The sequence below is a fragment of the Lissotriton helveticus genome, chromosome 5_1, assembly GCF_964261635.1.
Source record: "Lissotriton helveticus chromosome 5_1, aLisHel1.1, whole genome shotgun sequence".
In the NCBI taxonomy this organism is placed as follows: domain Eukaryota; kingdom Metazoa; phylum Chordata; class Amphibia; order Caudata; family Salamandridae; genus Lissotriton; species Lissotriton helveticus.
This window is the reverse complement of record NC_136065.1, coordinates 1,638,601,475-1,638,620,834: the sequence shown is the minus strand read 5'-3', so window position 1 is coordinate 1,638,620,834 and position 19,360 is coordinate 1,638,601,475. Positions and strand designations below refer to the sequence as shown.

The 19,360-nt window shown below is 49.6% G+C and overlaps 1 protein-coding gene across 2 annotated transcripts in view; it reads right to left on the bottom strand.

The window, feature by feature from the left end:
- Positions 1–19,360, bottom strand: part of TOX4 (TOX high mobility group box family member 4) — a 434,522-nt gene that overhangs the window by 237,119 nt on the left and 178,043 nt on the right. For both annotated transcript variants that reach the window (XM_078644844.1, XM_078644843.1), the window contains exon 4: positions 5,599–5,859. In XM_078644844.1, the coding sequence (XP_078500970.1) occupies positions 5,599–5,859 (261 nt within the window). The remainder of the gene's footprint in view (positions 1–5,598; positions 5,860–19,360) is intronic.

The window sequence follows — 19,360 nt, the reverse complement described above, 5'->3', positions numbered from 1 at the left end:
AACTACCATACATGAACAGCAGGCTCAAATTCCAGGCACCCCAAAGAGCCCTGCGATCAGCCCAGCTCCACTACGCCATGGTCCCAAGCACCAGATCGGGAGACCGCTCCTTCTCTTTCCTCGCAGCCAAGGAGTGGTAAGCCCTTCTGCTCCACCTCAGACAGACAACAGCGCACCCCACCTTCGTAAGAAACCTCAAAACCTGGCTCTTCGATTAAACCCCTCACACACACCCCCTCCCCCCCGTGAGGCACTGGAGCCTGCTACCCCCCCCCCCCCCCACCCCCAGTGCCTTGAGACCCTCACGGGTGAGTAGTTGCGCTTAATAAATGCCTGATTTATTGATTGGTTCTGTGGAGTACGTAATGACAAACTCCCAGCACCCTATACTCTTAGTGCCAGCACTGCACTTACAATGTCTAAGAATTGGCTTAGACACTGTAGGGGTACAGGGCGCATGCACCTGTACCCTAACCACTGGGACAGGGCACCCAGCTAGAGGGGTGACTGATCTATACCAGGGCAGTGTGTTGAAGGCACCGCACACAGGGATGTGTGCCATGTCGACTCTTCACTTTGTTCTGCACCAAGACACACAGCCTGCAAAGGCAGTGTCTGAGTGTCCAGGTACAGGGCCTCTAAGGGTGGCACAATAAGTGCTGCAGCCCTTTGAGGTCTTTCCTGGTCACAGTGTCTTGAGTACTTATGGTACCATTTACCCGGGGCTGACCTGTGGCCAGAGATGCCAATTGAGTATTGTTTTTTGCAGGTTTAGAGAAGGAACATAGGCCCTGGGCACCCAATTAGCAGGAGCCCTGGGCACCCATTAGCAGGAGCCCAGGGCACACTCAGTCAAAGCACATCAGCAGTTCAGAAAAAAGTGGGGACTACCATGTAGAAAGAGGGCACTTTCTCACAACCATGTAACACCTCATTAAGGCATATAAGCAAGACTGGCGATTGTTTACTTTCAAAATGTTGAAAAAACAAACTTAATATTTGAATAAAAACATTTGCTAAGATATTGTGCAACTTTAGATACCATTTCTTAAATGCATCATTTGGTAGAACATGTTTGATGCATGCTAATATTTAAAACAATAAATTATTAAAGGAGAATCAAAATAAAACTACTATGAACATTATGTGACACATTAAAATAACTTGGGGACCCATTCTTCGAGAATGTCACAGAAGTGTACCTGCAGGTAGATGCTCTTGCATTGGAGCAGATTAAGACTTTCAAAAATACACAAGAGTTTATCTTCTGTGAATCCATTTTCACATGAGCAAATATACAGGTTATATATACTGCTGATGTGATCATCTGTTATGCACTTACAAATTCACCTCCCTACACCTCCTCTTTTTTTACCACCCTGGAGTTTTTTTTACTCCTACCCTACTCACGAATAGCTTTACTACCTCTTCCAGTTTGGGAAGGCATTGGAGAAGAGCTGGCAAAAACCCTTAAACATGTTAGTTTGCGAGTTCTTGCACTCATAGGGCATTTTAACCCTCAAAATATAGCTCCCCGCCTACCTCTACCCACTTCATCTAGATATGCAGAAACAGAGGTGGCAAAAACAGATCTTTCTCAGATCCAAAGCATTACATAACATGAGCCCAAGCATAACCAGAGAGGCTATTGTCAGTGCATTGGTCTAATGATATGCCAATGCATGGCTACAAATGGGACGGTGGATTTATTTGCAAAACATGTACATTTCAGAAGCATCCCACCTCTCTGACAAGTGGATAGTTACCCAGCCCTAGTCTGTAACCAACCTTGAACAGGACGTCCAGAACTTCTCCAACTGGATCACCAACTGCGCCGACAGAGTGCCCCATCAACCCAGCCAAAACCAAACAAGCTAGTTGGTATACACCGGAACTCAGCACAATGTAACTCAACTGCAAACGGCTATGATAAAGATGGCACACCTGCCGAGATCCCACAGACCGAGCCACAAACAAATGACACCAACACCTAAAAGACACAAAAAGAGGCGCCCTGGCAGACTGCATCGAAGCAAGCCCCAACCATAGCAAGGAACTCTTCAGCATTGTCAGAGAGTGCTCCTGTCCGTCAGTCACCAAAAACACGATCTCCCCTTTCCAGAAACTCTATGACACCATAGTTCCACAACAAGATATCCACCATTTACAGTAACCCTTCGACCTCTACAACCTCCTCACACTTGACGGACACCACCCACAACCACTCGCGCACCGAATAGGAACAGCTGACCACAGAGAACACCACAGCCATTATGAACTCCAGCCACTCCGGAGCACCCAAGAACCTATGCCCTCACCACTTCTTCAAACTCTGGAGCAAGGAAATCATCCGCAAACTCAACTCCATTCTTAAAACCTCTATCACCACCACCGCCTTCCCCGATGGATGGAACACACAGAGGTCAGATTCCTCCACAAGAAACCCTTGGAAGTTGACCCCAACTCCAAAAAGTGGTGCTCAAAAGGTCCTGGACCATTGGCTGGTGTTAAAGAGTACTCTTCCCTCCAAGATTTCATAAGTGGACACTTGGGAACTTACACTGACAGGAGCAAAATCAGGACAGCTGGGAACTCACTAAATGGGTATCAGTGATGCAGACGTCCCTCAACGGCTGCTCTGTTGTGGTGCAGTGAGAATCTGGACGGGGCTCTCAATGTTGGTGTTTGGTGCAGGACTTCCGGTACCCCAAGGATTAGCGCTGCATGGCTCTGGTTGGTCCTGGTGTCTTCAATCGGTGGGAGACAGATCTGACCTTCCAGAGCACGCGTATCATCTACTGGTCGTCAGCGGCGTCAGTCAGGCTGGGGGGCTGCAAGGCGGTGGACTGGACTCTTCTCGTAGGTGCATGCAGCTGTAGGGGATTAGCTCATCTACTCCAAGGGAGACTGTAGGTGATTTTCGTAGTGCTGGCAGGCTACCCCAGGCTTTGGTAGTTCTCCAGCTTGCAGGACTAGTCACACTGTCACAATTGTCTGACGAGGTGCGAGCAGGCAAGATTTTGTGCCAAAAGTTCTCCGCTCCTCTGCAGCTCTTGCCAGGCAGTGACTTTTCCATCTTCTTCTTTTGATCCATTGAAACGGAGTTCTTGGGTTCAGGGGTGCCACCTAAATGCTCAATTTAGGAGCATTACAGGAATTGACCGGTAGTAGCCAATGGACTACCTACCTTAGGGTGTCTACATCCTCTATATGACCACTTCCTGAGGGAAGTGGGCCTAGATTGCTGGTACCGGCCAAATGAAGATATGGGGCTCTGAAAAGTGGGGCCCACATTAGCTGGTCCACCTGAAGGGTGGTGCCGCCTGAAGATGGGCGCACCTCCTAATCTTACTAATTTTCCCACCAGTCTTGCTGCCAAAAAGTGGTGTCAAGACAAAGGGGTTGGCATCTCTACTATTTGGAGAGGACTGGGGGGCATAACAAAGGCCTTTGTAGCCTCCTGCCCTGGAATGCAATTCCTGCGTGGAGGAGGTGCAAACAACTCCGCCCGGTGCAGGTTTTGTTCTTGACCTCGGAGAGCGATGGCTCTCAGCTTAGGTCAGAAACTTGTCCAGCATGGCTGGCTGGCCGAGACCAGTAAGTGAACAAACTAGGGGTAGGTCTTCAGGGGGCACCTCTGGGTGCATTTTTTAATGAATCCAACAGTGGCATCAGCGTGGGTTTATTAAGACAAGATGTTTAGTACCAAACATCTGGGGTTAGAGTGAAGCCATTATGTAACTGGGGCACTTATAATCATGAGTGTCCAGCCCATGTACTCTGTATGGCTTCCCTGTGCACTTGAGGTATCTAATGGTGTACTTGGATAACACGGACACATCGATACACGCAGATATGTCCACACATGAGTATAGTACACACTGCCTTATGGCTGTAAGGCCTGCAGTAGGGGTGACTTGCCTATACAAATGCAGTGCTGTGTAGGCGTGGCACACAGGGATGTGTGCCATGTTGACTCTTCATTTTTCTCTGCACCAAGGAACGCAGGCTGCAATGGAAGTCTGCATGAGCTTGGTGAGGAGTCCCTTAGGGTGGCACAATTTGTGCTGCAGCTCATAGGGGCCCTCTTCAAACCCAATGCCCTAGGTACGAGGGGTACCATTCACTAGGGACTTGCATGGAGTCTAGAGTGGTGCCAATTGTGGAACAATGGTCAGGTTAGAGAAATAACACTGATACTGGGGACCTGGTTAGCAGAAACCCAGTACACTTTCAGTTAAAGCTGCATCAGATATGAGGCAAAACGTTGACGGGGGTTACTGCAACCACGCCCAGTTTCCCACAGCAGGTAGTTGCCTCCATTTAGGAGGGAAAGGATTAGGGCTTAAACGGACCCTCTTAATTTAGTAGGGAGAATGTCAACCAGGCTTGTTTTGGTCTTCTTAGCAATTTACAACGTTCAACAGAGAAGGTCAAATGCCTCTGCTTGACCCTCGTCAGTTGGGGGTGAGAGGCCTAACAGGATTAAGTTGGAAAGCCATGACTGAATCAGACAACATTGGACTGGTGAGCAAAGAGGACGAATTTGATCGTGGTAGGATGTAGCATCATGTTGTTTCTTTTTGTTTTGGTCTTTTTTACACGCCCAGGTTTGAATGCATTTGAGGTAGGTTTTCAGTCTCTGTTAGTTGTGGAGAATTTGAGATAGACTTGGGTGATGTCAGCAGACTGGGAGATCGTATGACTCTCCACTGAGAAAATTTCTACTTTGAAAAATAAAAGCTATGAGTCCTTTCCATCAAAGTTCCTTTGAGTCCTTTATGGGGCCTGGGACACTCAGTGATTAATAGACAGTATCCTGCGAGGTCACAATATTGGTGTGCTCCAAACGAATGGCCAGGTTGCATCACACTGCATACCTCATTATCTCAGGAAACTGGGGTAGAGCAGTCCAGGCTTACTTCAGCAGGTGGAAGGAATAAGAAACTCAGATACAATGTGAGAGAACAAACATCATCAATGCCCAGTCAGTAATTTACTATGGGAAAGAAATTATTATGAATTTAGGTAAGAACCCTTATTCGAGAATTACATTTAAAGCCCTCAATACGCTAATCAAGTGTGCATCTATAGAAGGCCCAGGGATAACTTCCATCACGTAACTGCCAAGTAAAGGTGAAATCCTATATTTAAAAAAGCACACACACAACTACACCTGAGTTGAGAAACAACACATTACAGAAGAGTTGAATTCTTACTAAAACAACTGAAAGGAGCTGCAGATCAGGATGCAGGTTTATTGGCAGAACTGTGCGATGTGGGCCACTGCTGTAATAACATACAGAGTTACAAGTTATAACTAGGGTGTGCTGGCAATGCAGGGCTTGAGTATCAGTGTTAAAATAAAAATGATGCAAGTCAGGGATTAGACTTAACTCCTGCAATTCCTATTAGTGGGCAGCTGTCGAAAGTAAAACTGTGTGGATCGTAGTAATTTAATAACAGGTGTGGCTAGCAGTCAGGGTTTACATGTTCTGCTGTGTCCCCAGTTCCCCATTTGTGGAAAAGCAAGAAGGCTATGGTTGATGTGTGCTGTGAGTTAAACCCGGTGCTGGGATGCCAGGTTTGATTTCATACCCTTTTGAAGTCATCCATGTCATCGTCGTGCAGTGAGCTTGTTGGGGATGGTGTTGTTGACAACCGCTCCTCAGGTGAAGGCGCAGGAGGGAGGATTGTGCCACCTCCTAGCCCCATGCCCAGCTGGGAATTTAACTCTGACTGGTCAATAGTGGTCAGCTGACTGTGGCCCAGAAGGCTTGAGCTCATGTCTGACATAGACACATCTATCGTCACAGGGGGGTTGGCATTGTACGGAGTCACAACTGAATGGTCCATATCCTGAAGGGAGGAATCAGAAAGAAGACTATAAAGTACCAAACATAACCAAGCTTTAATCAAGCGGTAATAGTGCATTACACACAAGCACTTACTTTTTCATGTTTCTACAAGTCCTTTGAAATAAAGCCAACATTGCAGTAAGCACAATCTGCACACAATCCAACTCCTAAACAGGCACTCAAACAAGGTAGGTGTCAGAAAGTGGCTCTATATATACTAGACTAGAATGAAGTACAGTGTGTTTAGAGTCCATCAACCCCAGAGGTTTGACAGAGGTTAAAGTCAGAACTGACCTTACTCTCCAAAGTGGTAGCTTGGTCGAGCAGTAAGGCAGTACCAAAGGACAGTGTAAAGCATTTTTTGTACACACTCAGTCAGCAAAAGCTTTCACACACTCAAGAACTGAACTCTAGGCCAATTGTTGTTATATCCTCAGATATTGTTGTTTTATTTTTAGAACATACAGTTATAAAAATATACTTTTCACGTTATGAGTACCCTCATGTAAATACTTTGCAAAGTAGCAAAAAGGCTTGTGCACACAATAATTACAGGATAGATAGGGAGCAACACAGTTCTGAAACACACTCTAGCATTGAGCTCAATGGGTTTTTCACAGATAAGTACAGTTGATTACTTTACGGATTACTTTGGTAGTTCCAGGACCAGATCTTAGATTCAGTCTGGGGTCTAAGCTGAAACCAGATTAGCAAAAACGTTTTAGTTACTGTGATGAATTTTCATGAATATAAAGCTGTTTTCACACTTAGAAACTTTTCAATGTAAATCTGACAATGTTATTCAATAGGAAGAAATTCAGGTTGCAGGTAAAGTACGATCGTGTTACTTTTGTAATCCAGGACTGGTCTCCTAGGGTCAGCACTGGGGGCTTAACTCAAAACAGGTAGGTAATTGCATTTCAGTATTTCGTACGATTTTTAAGGAATATTTGCAGTTTTCAAAAGTGGACACTTGGAAGAAATTTCATAGAAAAGCAGACAAGGGGTTCCTATGGAGAAAATACAGATTACTAGAAAACCCGCTAGGGATTACTTTTGCGGTTCAGTGCTGGGCTGCAAGGTACAGTACTGGCTTCTCCCCTGATCACAGGTGAGTACTTTGGAATTCGAACTTTGGCTGATTTTATAGGAATATTTTCAGTTTTCAAAACTTCACACTTAGAAAATTTTCGAGTCAAAAATGGGTCAATGTTATCCAATGGCAGGTAAGTGAGTTACCGGTTTCCAGGTGAGTACTTGGTTGGCGATGTTAAGGTTCTGGGTACAGACTCAGGGGTCCCCCTGAGTCAGGTGAGTACAGTTAGCTCAGTCCCAGCAGCACAGGGGTGGCCGGGTGCAGAGGTAGGTAGGCCCAATGACATCCAATGAGGGAGAGGGGGCCTTCGGTTGGTGGCTGCTGGCTAGCAGGCCAAGCGGCTCTGGGAGCTGGGCTCCTGGTCACTTGCTCAGGGCAAGGGGGAAGTAGGTTAGGCGGCACTCAATGTTATCCAATGAGGATCTTGACAAAGGAACAAAGGCTGCAGGCTCGGGGACGGTGACTCTTCAGGGGCGACCAGCACTTTGAGAGGTAAGTTGGGATGATGGAGCACAGATAGGTACCCAAAAGGGAGGCACAGGGGGCCGCGGGGTGCAGGGGTGTCTTTGGGGGTCGGAAAAGCTTACCCTCGGCTGGTCGCGGCTGGGGTGGCCCCTGGTTCTGAGTCTGCAGGCGTCTGCTGATTCATCGAGGAGGGTCTTTGGGCAATAGACTTCGGGTCCCAGTCGCCGGGGGGACGTCCTCGTGGTCTTGGTTCGGGTTGGCCCGGCCCGGACTCGGCTGGTGCAGAGTGGGCTGGTCCGGAGCTTCCTGGTGAGCACCAGGTGGGTTGTTGGAGCAGAGCTTCAGCTAATGGGAGTCCCAATCTTTGTCCCAAGGTTGCTGTCCGCGGAGGTCGCCGGGATTAGGCAGGAGCAGGTTCCAGGATCAACAGGCCGGTAGGGCTGGGGCCAAGTCAGTTGTCCTGTTAGCAGCTGCGCGGCGGGTCTTCTTCTTGATCTTCTTTCTTCTTTTGATATCGGGATCTGAGGAAGGAAGGTTCAGGGAGCCCCTAAATACTAAATTTAGGGGCGTTACAGGTAGGGCAAGGGCAGGGACCAATGGGTAGATCTTGGTCTTTGTTGAAGACAGGAGGTCCTCCAAAGGCTTTGTAGATCGCTGGGCTGCAGGAGGGGTCGTCTTTTGCCGCATGATTGTCGAGGGCTGCAGACAGGCCGGCTGGGCTGGGGCTCAGTCATTGTTGTCTGCAGTCTCCTCTGTCAGTGTGACGCTGTAGTGGTCGGCTCTTCTTAGGTCAACAAGAAACTGCTTTCAGGGTCTGAGAAAGCCACCTACATACTAGTTTTTGGGGCGTTACAGGGGAGTAAGAGGTAGGGACTAATGAGTCTCTTACCTGGGGTGTTTACACCACTACTATGCCACCCTCTAGCAGGAGGGGGGCTATCCCTAGCTCTGTTTGGATAAGTCCCACCATCTTCAAGATGGCGGGCACTGAAAAAAGTGCTTCACTTCACCTCCAGCACCTGAGGGGTGGAGTTGGTGAAGAGGGCCACTCCTCTTATCCTTACTACATTTTCCCACCAGTTCTCCGGCCAAAAGGGGGGGTTTGACCCAGGGGCTGCCATCTGCTGCTAGTAGCAGGGGCTGGGGTTGCAATACAAAGGCAGCAAGCCTTTGAAGCTCTCCTCTCGAGCACTCTATTCGTCCGGTGCGAAGAGGTGACACGCCTCTGCCCAGAATGTGCTTTCTTTCTGGCCTCAGAGAGCAAAGGCTCTTGACCCAGGGGTCCAGACACCTGTTTGGTGGGGGCAGGTTGCCTTAAACAGTCAGAGACCAGACCAGAGTTGGTTAGTCTTCAGAGGGCATCTCTTAAGTGCCCTTTGGGAACATGTTTCAATAAATCCCACACTGGCATCAGTGTGGGTTAATTGAGGGGATTTGTTTCGTACCAAAAGTACGAGTTGCTTACCTTCGGTAACGATGTATCGGATAGAGACAATTCTAGCCGCAGATTACTTCACGTAGAATTATCCCCAGGCGAGAGACTGGGTCCGGAAACTTTTTTGCCACAGCATCCCGGGGGCGGGGCGACATCACGCGACTCCGCCCAGGCGTCAGCGTACGTGACGTCAGAGAGGTCACATAAGCCCCACCCCGGCACACCTACGTCAGTTTTCTTCTGAGGACTTTCCGCACCACAACACGAAGACACCAAATAAAAAACTGGGGGAGCATGGGAACAGTGTGCGAAGAGTATACAAAAAAGAAACCCCATAGAAACAGTGCAACACTGCAGTGTCCAAGGGCAGAGAAAAAGCAAAGAACAGAGCAGAGCCCTGAACAGCCACCCTGCCAATACATAGACAGCAACCCACCACCTCTCCCCCGGAGATAGGGAACCCGCATAAAGGTCATGTCACATGCAGCAGGCCTACAACCACATCCCGAAACAAGGAAGGGAAGACAGTTCCAACAAGCAGGAACAACCAACCTCCAGACACCCTAGCCTAGAGGGCATACACCCCCCCCTGCCCCCCCCCCAACCCCCGAAACAAGGGTGAAGCACGGCCAGAGGGCCCTATCTCAGAGGTGGTAGAGGGGCAGGCCCCTAGCAGCAAGAGGAAGGGAGAAAGGGAGAGACGGGAGGCCACCTCCCCAACCCAGAACAACCCAAGCAGCGGGGAACATGAGCACCAGAAACCCACCTTCCCAGAACCAAAGAGGAGGGAAGAACAGCCACCAGACGGAGCCACCGTCAATAGCAGAAGAAGGTACCAACATGACGGAGCAGAGCGGGGAGGAAGGGCGGGCCATGAAAGAATCTGCGGCTACAATCGTCTCTACCAGATACATTGTTACCAAAGGTAAGTAACTTGTACATCTGATAGAGTTGGGTGTCCCGCCCCCGTCTCGCAGGGATGCTGCGGCAAAAAACGAATAGTTTTCTTACCTGTCGGTGTAGTTTTGCAGCTTGAAGATCTTTCTGGATTCACTATGCTGTGCATTATTCCGCGGTCTTGTGGTTGGGTCCGGATTCGTAGTCTTTTCTTTGGTTTTTTTTTTTTTTTTTCTCTTTGCCCAGGTGGGCGTCGGCGTCACACCCCCTTTGGGTGTATTTCCGGTGACGTCGGCATGCTTCCTGCGGAAGCTCCCACTCTTGGGCGCCATCTTCGGGTTCTTTTTTTCCGTGTTTCTTTCGTTTCCGAAGTAATGGCAATGTTCTTCTTAGTTTGTATTTACCGCTTTGTATTTTCAAAGTCTATTCTTTAGTTAACCACCTCTTCTCTCTCCAGCCTCATCTTTCTGGCGGAGGCGGGTGGGTTCGCTAGTGAATCCAGAAAGATCTTCAAGCTGCAAAACTACACCGACAGGTAAGAAAACTATTCGTTTTGCAGCGTGAATCTTTCTGGATTCACTATGCTGTGCATAGATTTTGTAGCGGTTTCTCATCTCTGTGGCGGCTGGGTGGAAGATGAGCGTTGGGTGTTGAATATGTGCTGTAGCACCTTCTGTCCCACTTGAGCTTCCTTGTTCATTTGTATGTCCACACAGTAGTGCTTCGTGAACGTGTGCACCGAAGCCCATGTTGCCGCCAGGCATATGTCCTCTATGGGTGTGTTAGCCAGGAAGGCTATTGTAGCGCCCTTCTTCCTGGTGGAGTGGGCACGTGTCCCCTCAGCCAGTTCCTGTCCTGCCCGTTTGTGGCAGAGTTGGATTGTTTGTGCGATCCATCGTGCAATGGTCCTTTTGGTTACTGCTTTGCCCATGAAGCTGTTTGCGAAGGACACAAAAAACTGTTTCGTTTTCCTGTGCCCCTTTGTCCTTTCAATGTAGTGCATGACTGCCCTTCTGGCGTCCAGGGTGTGCAGAGCTCTCTCTGCGCTGGTTGTGGGTTTTTGGAAAAAACTCGGTATCTGTATAGACTGGTTCATGTGAAAATTGGATACCACCTTCGGCATGAAGTGTGGGTCAGTCCTCATCACAACTCTATCGTTGTGTATTTGTATGTATGGTTCTTGTAGCGTCAGCGCTTGAAGCTCGCTTACTCTGCGTAAGGACGTTATCGCAACCAGGAAGGCTGTTTTCATAGTTAGCATCTTTAGGGAGGCCTTGTGAAGTGGTTCAAAGGGCTCTTTCATGAGTTCCGTTAGGACTGTGTTCAAGTTCCATGCAGGTGGCGGCACCCGCTTGGGTGGTGCGATCCTTTTCGCTCCTTCTAGGAATCTCTTCACCACCTGTGATGTGAAGAAGCTCCTGCACGTTTCTCCCCTTGTGTAGGCTACTATCGCTGCCAAGTGAACTCTTAACGAGGATGAGCTAAGGTTCTTCTCCAGTAAGTGCGTCAGGTACCTTAGCACTGTGGAGTCCCTCTTCATCTTATTGTGGAGTCTTTCCTGTCTGCACCATATTGTGAATCTTTTCCATTTCGCAACGTAGCACTTTCGAGTGCTGGGCCTTCGTGCCTCCCGAAGTACCCTCAGGGTGCTTTCTGGTAGTCTCAAATGTGCGAACTCTATGTCCTCAGGAGCCACGCTACTAGGCTCATGCTCTCTGGCTCTGGATGCAGTACCTCTCCGTTCTGCATGGACAGTAGATCTTTCCTCCTGCTGAATCTGTGGGGTGCACACTGTGTCATCTCCATGATCTGCGAGTACCAGGTCTGCCTCGCCCACTGCGGTGCGACCAGTATCAGTGTCATGTTGCTCGCTCTGCACTTGCTCAGTACTCTGTGCATCAGTGGTATCGGGGGAAAGGCGTAGGCAAATGTCCTTGACCAATCTATCCATAGGGCATTCCCCAGTGTCCCCTCCTCGGGCTGCCTGGATGCGAAGTTTTGGCATTTTGCATTCTGGCGTGTGGCAAACAGGTCCACCGATGGTGTCCCCCACCTGTCGAACAGGTATCTTGTCTCCTGAGCATTGAGCTCCCACTCGTGGGATGCCGATGTCTGCCTGCTGAGCCAATCGGCTTGTATGTTGTCCTTCCCTGGTAGGTGTATGGCTAGCAGGTCTATCTTGAGAGGGATGGCCCATCTCCATATCTCCTGCGCCAGCGTTGAAAGCGGTGCGGACTGTGTGCCCCCCTGCTTGTTGATGTAGAACATCGCAGTGGTGTTGTCTGTTTGTATCAATACCTTGTGCTTGTACAGTCTTGTTTGAAAGGCCTTCAGTGCAAGGAAGATTGTCTTCAATTCTAAGTAATTGATGTGCTTTGTGGCATCCGTCGGTGTCCACAGTCCCCTCACCTTGAGCTCCTCCATGTGAGCGCCCCATCCCTTCAGGGATGCGTCTGTGGTGATGGTCACTGTTGGCGTTGGGGGCGTTAGAGGCTTTCCCCTTGCTATGTTCTCCATGGTCCACCATGTCATCTCCTTCTGCACTGCGTGCGTTACAACCACTAGATCCTCCCAACTGCCTGTAGCTTGTGACCATTGCTCCTGTAGCCATTCTTGAATGGGTCTCATGTGGAGTCGTACATTCGGTACCAGGTGGATGCATGATGCCATCATCCCCATGATCTTGCTCGCCGTCCTCACTGTCCGAGCTTGTCCCTTCCGGTAGAGGCGAGTTTCCTTCACCAGCGCCCTCGCCCTCTTCTCGCTGGGGAACACCTTGCCCTGTAAGGTGTTGATCTGTGCTCCCAGGAAGATCTTCACTTGTTCCGGCTCCATTGATGATTTCTTCCAATGGATGGAGAACCCCAGGTTTATGAGCGTGCTGGTCACTGTATGTGCGTGCAGCTTGCATTTCTGGTATGAGTTTGCTTTCACCAGCCAGTCGTCCAGGTAAGGGTATACATGTATTCCCTGCCTTCTTAGGTGCGCTGCGACTGCTGCGAGGCACTTTGTGAAAACTCTTGGTGCCGATTTTAGACCGAAGGCCAGTGTCGTGAACTGGTAGTGGCTTTCTCCGACGGTGAACCTGAGCATGTGCTTGTGCTTCCTGTTCATTGGGATGTGCAGGTATGCGTCTTTGAGGTCTATAGTGACCATGAAGTCCCCGGTCTGCAACTGTGGGAGCACCTCTTGCAGGGAGGTCATTTTGAATTTTTGCGTTCTTATGAATTTGTTCACGAACCGTAAATCGAGAATGGGCCTCATTGTCTCGTCTACTTTTGGTACCAGGAAGTATGTTGAGTATACTCCTGTGTTTCTTTCCTTGAAGGGTACCCTTTCTATGGCCTGCTTCTGCAGGAGTTCTTTTGCTTCTTCCTGAAGGCACTGCAGCTGCTTGCTTGCTAGCGGCTTTCTTCTTGGTTTTCTGCTTGTTGGCCTCGCCTCCAACTCTATGCAGTATCCGAATTGGATAATGTTGAGGATCCATTTGTCTGATGTGATTCCTCTCCACTCCTGGAGGTGGAATCTTAATCTTCCTCCCACTGGTGTCCTGTGGTCGTAGGTGTCTAGTTTGTCTTGACCCATCTGTACGTGCTGCCCCCTGGGATCTTTTTTGTGGGTGGGCACACGGATTTTTTTGAAGTCACTTGGAGGTGGGCTGCTGGCCCCCTCTTCTATTTTGTCCCCGTCCATTTCTCCCTCGAAAGGACTGGCCTCTTTGTTGGTACTGCCAGGGCTGTTTCTGATGGCCCTGCTGACCCTGCGAGTCTGCCTGGTGCGTTTGCTGGAAAGCCTGGTGTGATGTACCTGGCTGGTTTCCGCCTCTTCCGCCGGGCCTCCGTGACGGGGTGCCCCTCTTGTTCCCTCTGAACTGCAATGCTCCCATGGATCTTGCTGTTTCGTTATCCTTCTTAAGTTGGCTGAGTTGCTCATCAACTGTTTGTCCGAAAAGCGTACTGCCGTTGAATGGTGTGTTCAGGATGCTGTGTTGCACCTCCGGTTTGAAACCGGATATCCTGAGCCAGGCGTGTCTCCTTTCCGTGACGCCCATCATCATGAGCCTGCTGGCGGTGTCTGCCCCATCCAGGGCCGTCTTAAGGCAAGAATTTGCAGCATTCTTCCCCTCTTCAATTAGCTTTTCGGCTTTCTGCTTGGCATCCTGGGGCAAGTCCTTCACCAACTGCCCCAGTCCCTCCATGATTTGGTACATGTGTCTGTTTACCAGGGCGTTGGAATTAGCCATGCGCCAGTGGGTCGCGGCATTCCGTTCGATCCTTCTGCCCACCAGATCCATCCTTTTGCTCTCTTTATCCGGTGGCGGGCCCGAGGTAGTGGGTACGTTAGCCCTCCTCCTTGCTGTGGCCGTGATAATGGAGTCTGCGGAGACCGTGCCCTGAATGTAGGCCGGGTCCTTTGCGGCATGCTTGTACTTCTTCTCAGTTCTGGGAGTTACTGCCTTGCATGTTGCGGGCTCCCTGAAAGCTTCCTTCCCCTGAGCCAAGACGCTCTCGAGCATCGGGAGGAACTGGCTCCTCGTTTGTGTTGGGAGCAATGTTTCCAGAAGGAAGTCTGCTTTCTGCTTCTCTTCGTCGAGCTTGAGCTTGAAAGCTGCTGCGGCAGATTGTATCACCGCGTTGTAGGCCCCGATGTCGTCCGGCGGCGAGGGCCTCGAGGGGTAGGTGTCGACCACCTCCTCCGGGCTGTCGGTGTCGACATCGATGTAATCTACCTCCTGAAGGTCATAGGGCGCCGACTCTGTGTCTGTCCTGCCCTCATCTTCCTCCCCATAGCTGTAGCTCTCGTGGGGATTCTCGTACTCCTCCTGGTCGTCGAACACCTCGACGTCCTGGTCTTGCTCGGTGACTTCGGCGACCTCTTCTTCTTCCTCCTCGACCGCCTCCAGCACTGGTGGCTTGGTCTTGTGAGGGATCGTGAAGGCCTTCATCCTTGCGTCGAAATCTTTTTTCCGCTGCATGAAGTTCTCCATTTCTGCCTCGAGGCGCCTTCTTTTCTTTTCCATCTCGGCCGCGTGTTCCGCGTCGGATGGTTCCGCCGCTCTCTTCGACGGATGGCTCGTCGCCGTGCCTCTCGGAGTCGAAGTTTTCGACGTCGAACCGGATATCGGGTCTCTGGTCGTCGTCGACAGTTTCGGGTCTTTCTCCCTCGTCGATCGATCCTTTTCGGGGACGATTTTCGACGTCTTCTGCTGATCAGCAGCTCTCGGCGCCGGGGACTCCTTCTCTGAGGATCCGCTGGGCCTGGGAGTAGTCGCGGACGCCGCCTTTTTTGGCGTCGGCGCTTTCGGGGTCTTGCCCTCGATTTTTCGAGACTCAGAGTCTCTCGGGTTCTTGGGGGCCGAAGAGTCTCCTACCTTGTCAGAAGTCTTCGTGTAATCGGTCTCTACGACCGTGTAGCTGTCGTCTTCGGCGGCAGCGTTGTCTTCTTCCTCGGAGGACATCCCCAGCTCGTAGAGCGACGGGGTCGGGGCCTTCCCCTGCAGGGCGGCGTGTGCTACCCTCTGCCTCTCTCTCACACGAAGGGTCTTCGGGGTGAAGGCGGAACAGGCGTTGCAGTCTCCGCTTTCGTGGTCCACCGGTAGGCAAAGGTTGCATACCGGGTGCTGGTCCTTCTGCGCGTACTTGTGGTGGCAGTTACGGCAGAACTTGAACGGCGTGTTGTCCATCCTCGAGCGTCCAGGGCCTCTCTGGTCGCGTGTTCGTCGACGGTCGTCGAAGATCTGGATGGAAAACGCCTTATCTTTGCTTGTCTTTCGTCGGTGAAGTCCCCTGGAGTCTTCAGATGACTTCTCCTCGTCTTTTCTGTATTTTCTTTCTTCTTTCTCCAAAAATGTCTGGAGCCCAAACGGGAACGATCCAGACCCGACCGCGGAAAAAAAGAATCTGAAGATGGCGCCCAAGAGTGGGAGCTTCCGCAGGAAGCATGCCGACGTCACCGGAAATACACCCAAAGGGGGTGTGACGCCGACGCCCACCTGGGCAAAGAGAAAAAAAAAAAAAAAAAACAAAGAAAAGACTACGAATCCGGACCCAACCACAAGACCGCGGAATAATGCACAGCATAGTGAATCCAGAAAGATTCACGCTGCAAAAGTTTACTGTTCCAGTCTCACGCCTGGGGATAATTCTACGTGAAGGAATCTCCTGCTAGTAGTCTCTATCAGATACTTCTGTGTTCAGTAAAGCCATCATGGTGCTGGAGAACTAGATTAGTCGAGTTTCCACCCCATGTACTCTCTAGGGCTTCACTGGCTCTTACAATATTTAACAGACTTCGATATTGTAGGGGGATATCTGCTCAGGCAGTTATGTCCACACCTGAGATAAAGTGCACCCTGCCTTAGGGCTTGTAAGGCCTGCTATAAGGAGTGACTTACCTATACCTTGGGACAGTACTGCTTGTGTGCCATGTCCTAGGTACCATTTACTAGGGACTTACAGGGGGTCTGAAGTTGTGCCAATTGCTTACAGTTTTGGGAAAGGAGCACTGGCACAGGGGGACCTGGCTGGCAGGGACCTTGTGCACTTACAATCAAAACCACATCATTTTCAAGGGAAAAGTGAGGAGCTAACCATATAAAAAGAGGCCTTTTCTCATAATAATGTTACTGTGTGTTGCTAGGCTTCACAATCCTTCAAAGTCTTCCTCGCCACATTTAGTCACTCAATATGGATGACCCTATACCTGTGCCAATTATGTCTCCTCTGTTTTCTTAATCATTGCTGGATAGACTCATGTCCTTGAGAGTAGTCTGCAATTGCATCATAGCGCAGAGTGCCTTCCACAGCCTCTGTTGCTTTTCGCCAACTTTCAGCATTTTCAAATAAAACCGGTGCAGGCTTCTCAATCCTTGCTGCTGTGATCTTTTGGCAGGCACAAGTTATAAACGTTGTGGTTCTATTTTTGGGCAAACGTGTGGGGACACCTTCGCAAAAATCTGAAGGGGTGGGGGTGCTCTCCATCTCCTCCAAGACCCTGGAATACCAGGATGCAAATTCGCCAGGTACATAAATATTCAATGACAGATTACAGCAACAATTTGCTGTACACCTAGTCGCACAGCTTTGAAGAATCATTGTACACTTTTTTTCATTTTCCACAAGTTTATTCAACGTTATTCCAACTTTATCCAGTTTTTGTCATTTTATCATTTTTATCACGATAACACTGTTCGAAGGCCCATATTATTTCACATGAGGCGGTTGTGCCAATCCAGGCCTCTAACCACAACACGATGGGACTGTAATCCATGTTTGCAGCTAAAATCATCATCATCCCAATGCATTTCGGGCTACTTTTAATGCCCTTCGTCAGGGGAAGCTGTTTAAAAGCGAAAATGACATATAACCCATGTTAGTCATTAGTGTTTAAACACTGTAGTAATTATACATAAATACATTCAGCCATAACATTTATGCTATATATATAACGTGACATTGTCATTAGTTGCCCACCCCACACCATTATTGTGACCTGAATTATTTGCTATCAATCATCTTTCACTATTTGCATCCCGTGTGTTCCAATACGATCCTTGCTGCTGTGATCTTTTGGCAGGAACAAGTTATAAACGTTGTGGTTCTATTTTTGGGCAAACGTGTGGGGACACCTTGGCAAAAATCTGAAGGGGTGGGGGTGTTCTCCATCTCCTCCAAGACCCTGGAATACCAGGATGCAAATTCGCCAGGTACATAAGTATTCAATACCATCTTTCAGTGAAAAATGGTTATGCTTGTATTAACTTTGATGTTCCAACACAGTCATCCTTACCCACGATTTTTCTCAATTATCAGTCGTTGCACTTTCTGGATTGTTTAACCCCTCCGGTGCTTCTGACGGCAAGGGTCCGTCCGCCGCACCAGTGCTCATGTGCGTAGGACGGCCCCCGGCCCTCCAATCACATGGCACTAGAAATCCACTAGAAATCCATCTGGTGCGGGCACCAGAGGGATTACTTCCTCAACTCCCGAGGCTGTGTAGGTGGTTTTGTTGAAATGATGATCAGTACAAACGTCACATAATGTCAGTGAAACCAAAATGGAGATGAGTCTTGAGGCTCATTTCAGTTTCACTTTTTACGTGCTCTGGGGGGCTATCTCAGACCCGAGCATGTAGAAAGATGGGAGAGGTATCTTTGGAAAGGGGATAATCTCCCCTTTCCAATGGTACTCCTAGTGGATCCCTGCTTGGGAATCACCCCAGGAGGGCGATCCCCAAGCAGGGATCCACCCACTAAAAACCAGGGAGGGAGGAAATGGTCCCTTGGGCAAGGGCCTTTGCTCCCCCCATAATAATTTGGGGTGGCAGAAAGCCCACTAGAAACCAGGGTTTTGTTTTTAAAGTTAATTAGGGGGTGGGGGCTGCCAATATGGGCATGCCATTGCCACCACCTCGCCGCAAAATGACAGTCTTTCTGCCCCCCAGTCGCCCCCCCTGGGTTTGGTGGGGGAGCAGAAAGCCCACTAGACACCAGGGTTTTTTCCCGATTAATTTAGGGGTGGGGGTTGCCCAAGATGGGCATTACAAGGCCCCAAACCCTCCCCCCACAGAATTCCAGAAAGCACAATAGATGCCAGGGATTTTCTTTTTATAGGCTCAAGGTGGGGGTTGCCCCATCCTACCCCACCAAAGAAAACAAAAGATTTTCTACCCCCCCCCCCAGGTGGCAATAGACCGGGGTAGAAAGCCCACTAAGCACCAGGATGTTATCTTTTATATAGATTGGGGTGTGGTGCTGCCCAGAATGGGCATGCTAATGCCCGTACCCCCCCAACAAAAAAAATGCTACAGTCTTTCAGCACCTCCCCTGGGAGGCAGATAGGCAATAGCACCGTATCAGGGATTTTTCTCTCTCCAAAGTTTGGCGAGGGGCTGCCCAGAATGGCATGCCAACATCCCCACCCCTCACTCAAAAAAGATGCCCCCGTTTTTCTGCCCCTCCCAGGATGGTGGAGGGGGGGGGTGGCAGAGGGCCCACTATGCTCCAACAATTATGCTGGCTTTTTTATACCTAGGGGTGGGGGCTGCCCAGAATGGGCATCCCAATGCCCACCCCAAAAGAATAGCCACAGTCTGTATCCTCCCTCGGAGGCATATCGTGGCAATGGCCCCTGATTTCCCCTCTACCAGGGTGGCAGAACGCTCACTAGGCACTGACCATTTTTCGAAATGTGCCTACCTGTGGATTTTGAGTCCTAGCGCAGCCGGCACCTAGGAAAACATAGCAAACATGTATATTTTTCAAAACTAGACACTAAGGGGAATCCAGGATGGGGTGACTTGTGTGGCTCTCACCAGGTTCTGTTACACAGAATCCCCTGCAAACCTCAAACTTGTTTTGTTTTTTAAACACATTTTCCTCGCATTTCTGGGATTTAAAGTTCTGGGATTTAAAGTTCTGGGATCTGCGTGGATCCACAAAATTCCACCCAGCCTGCATTCTCCAAAGTGTTCCAATAAAAATAGTATCTCACTTGTGTGTGTAGACCTAGAGCCCAAACGGCGCAAAACACGACGTGGATACACCACATTATTACAGTGAAAACTGAGCCCTTTTATGCAAACTGCATAGCTGTAGATTTTGAACCCTAG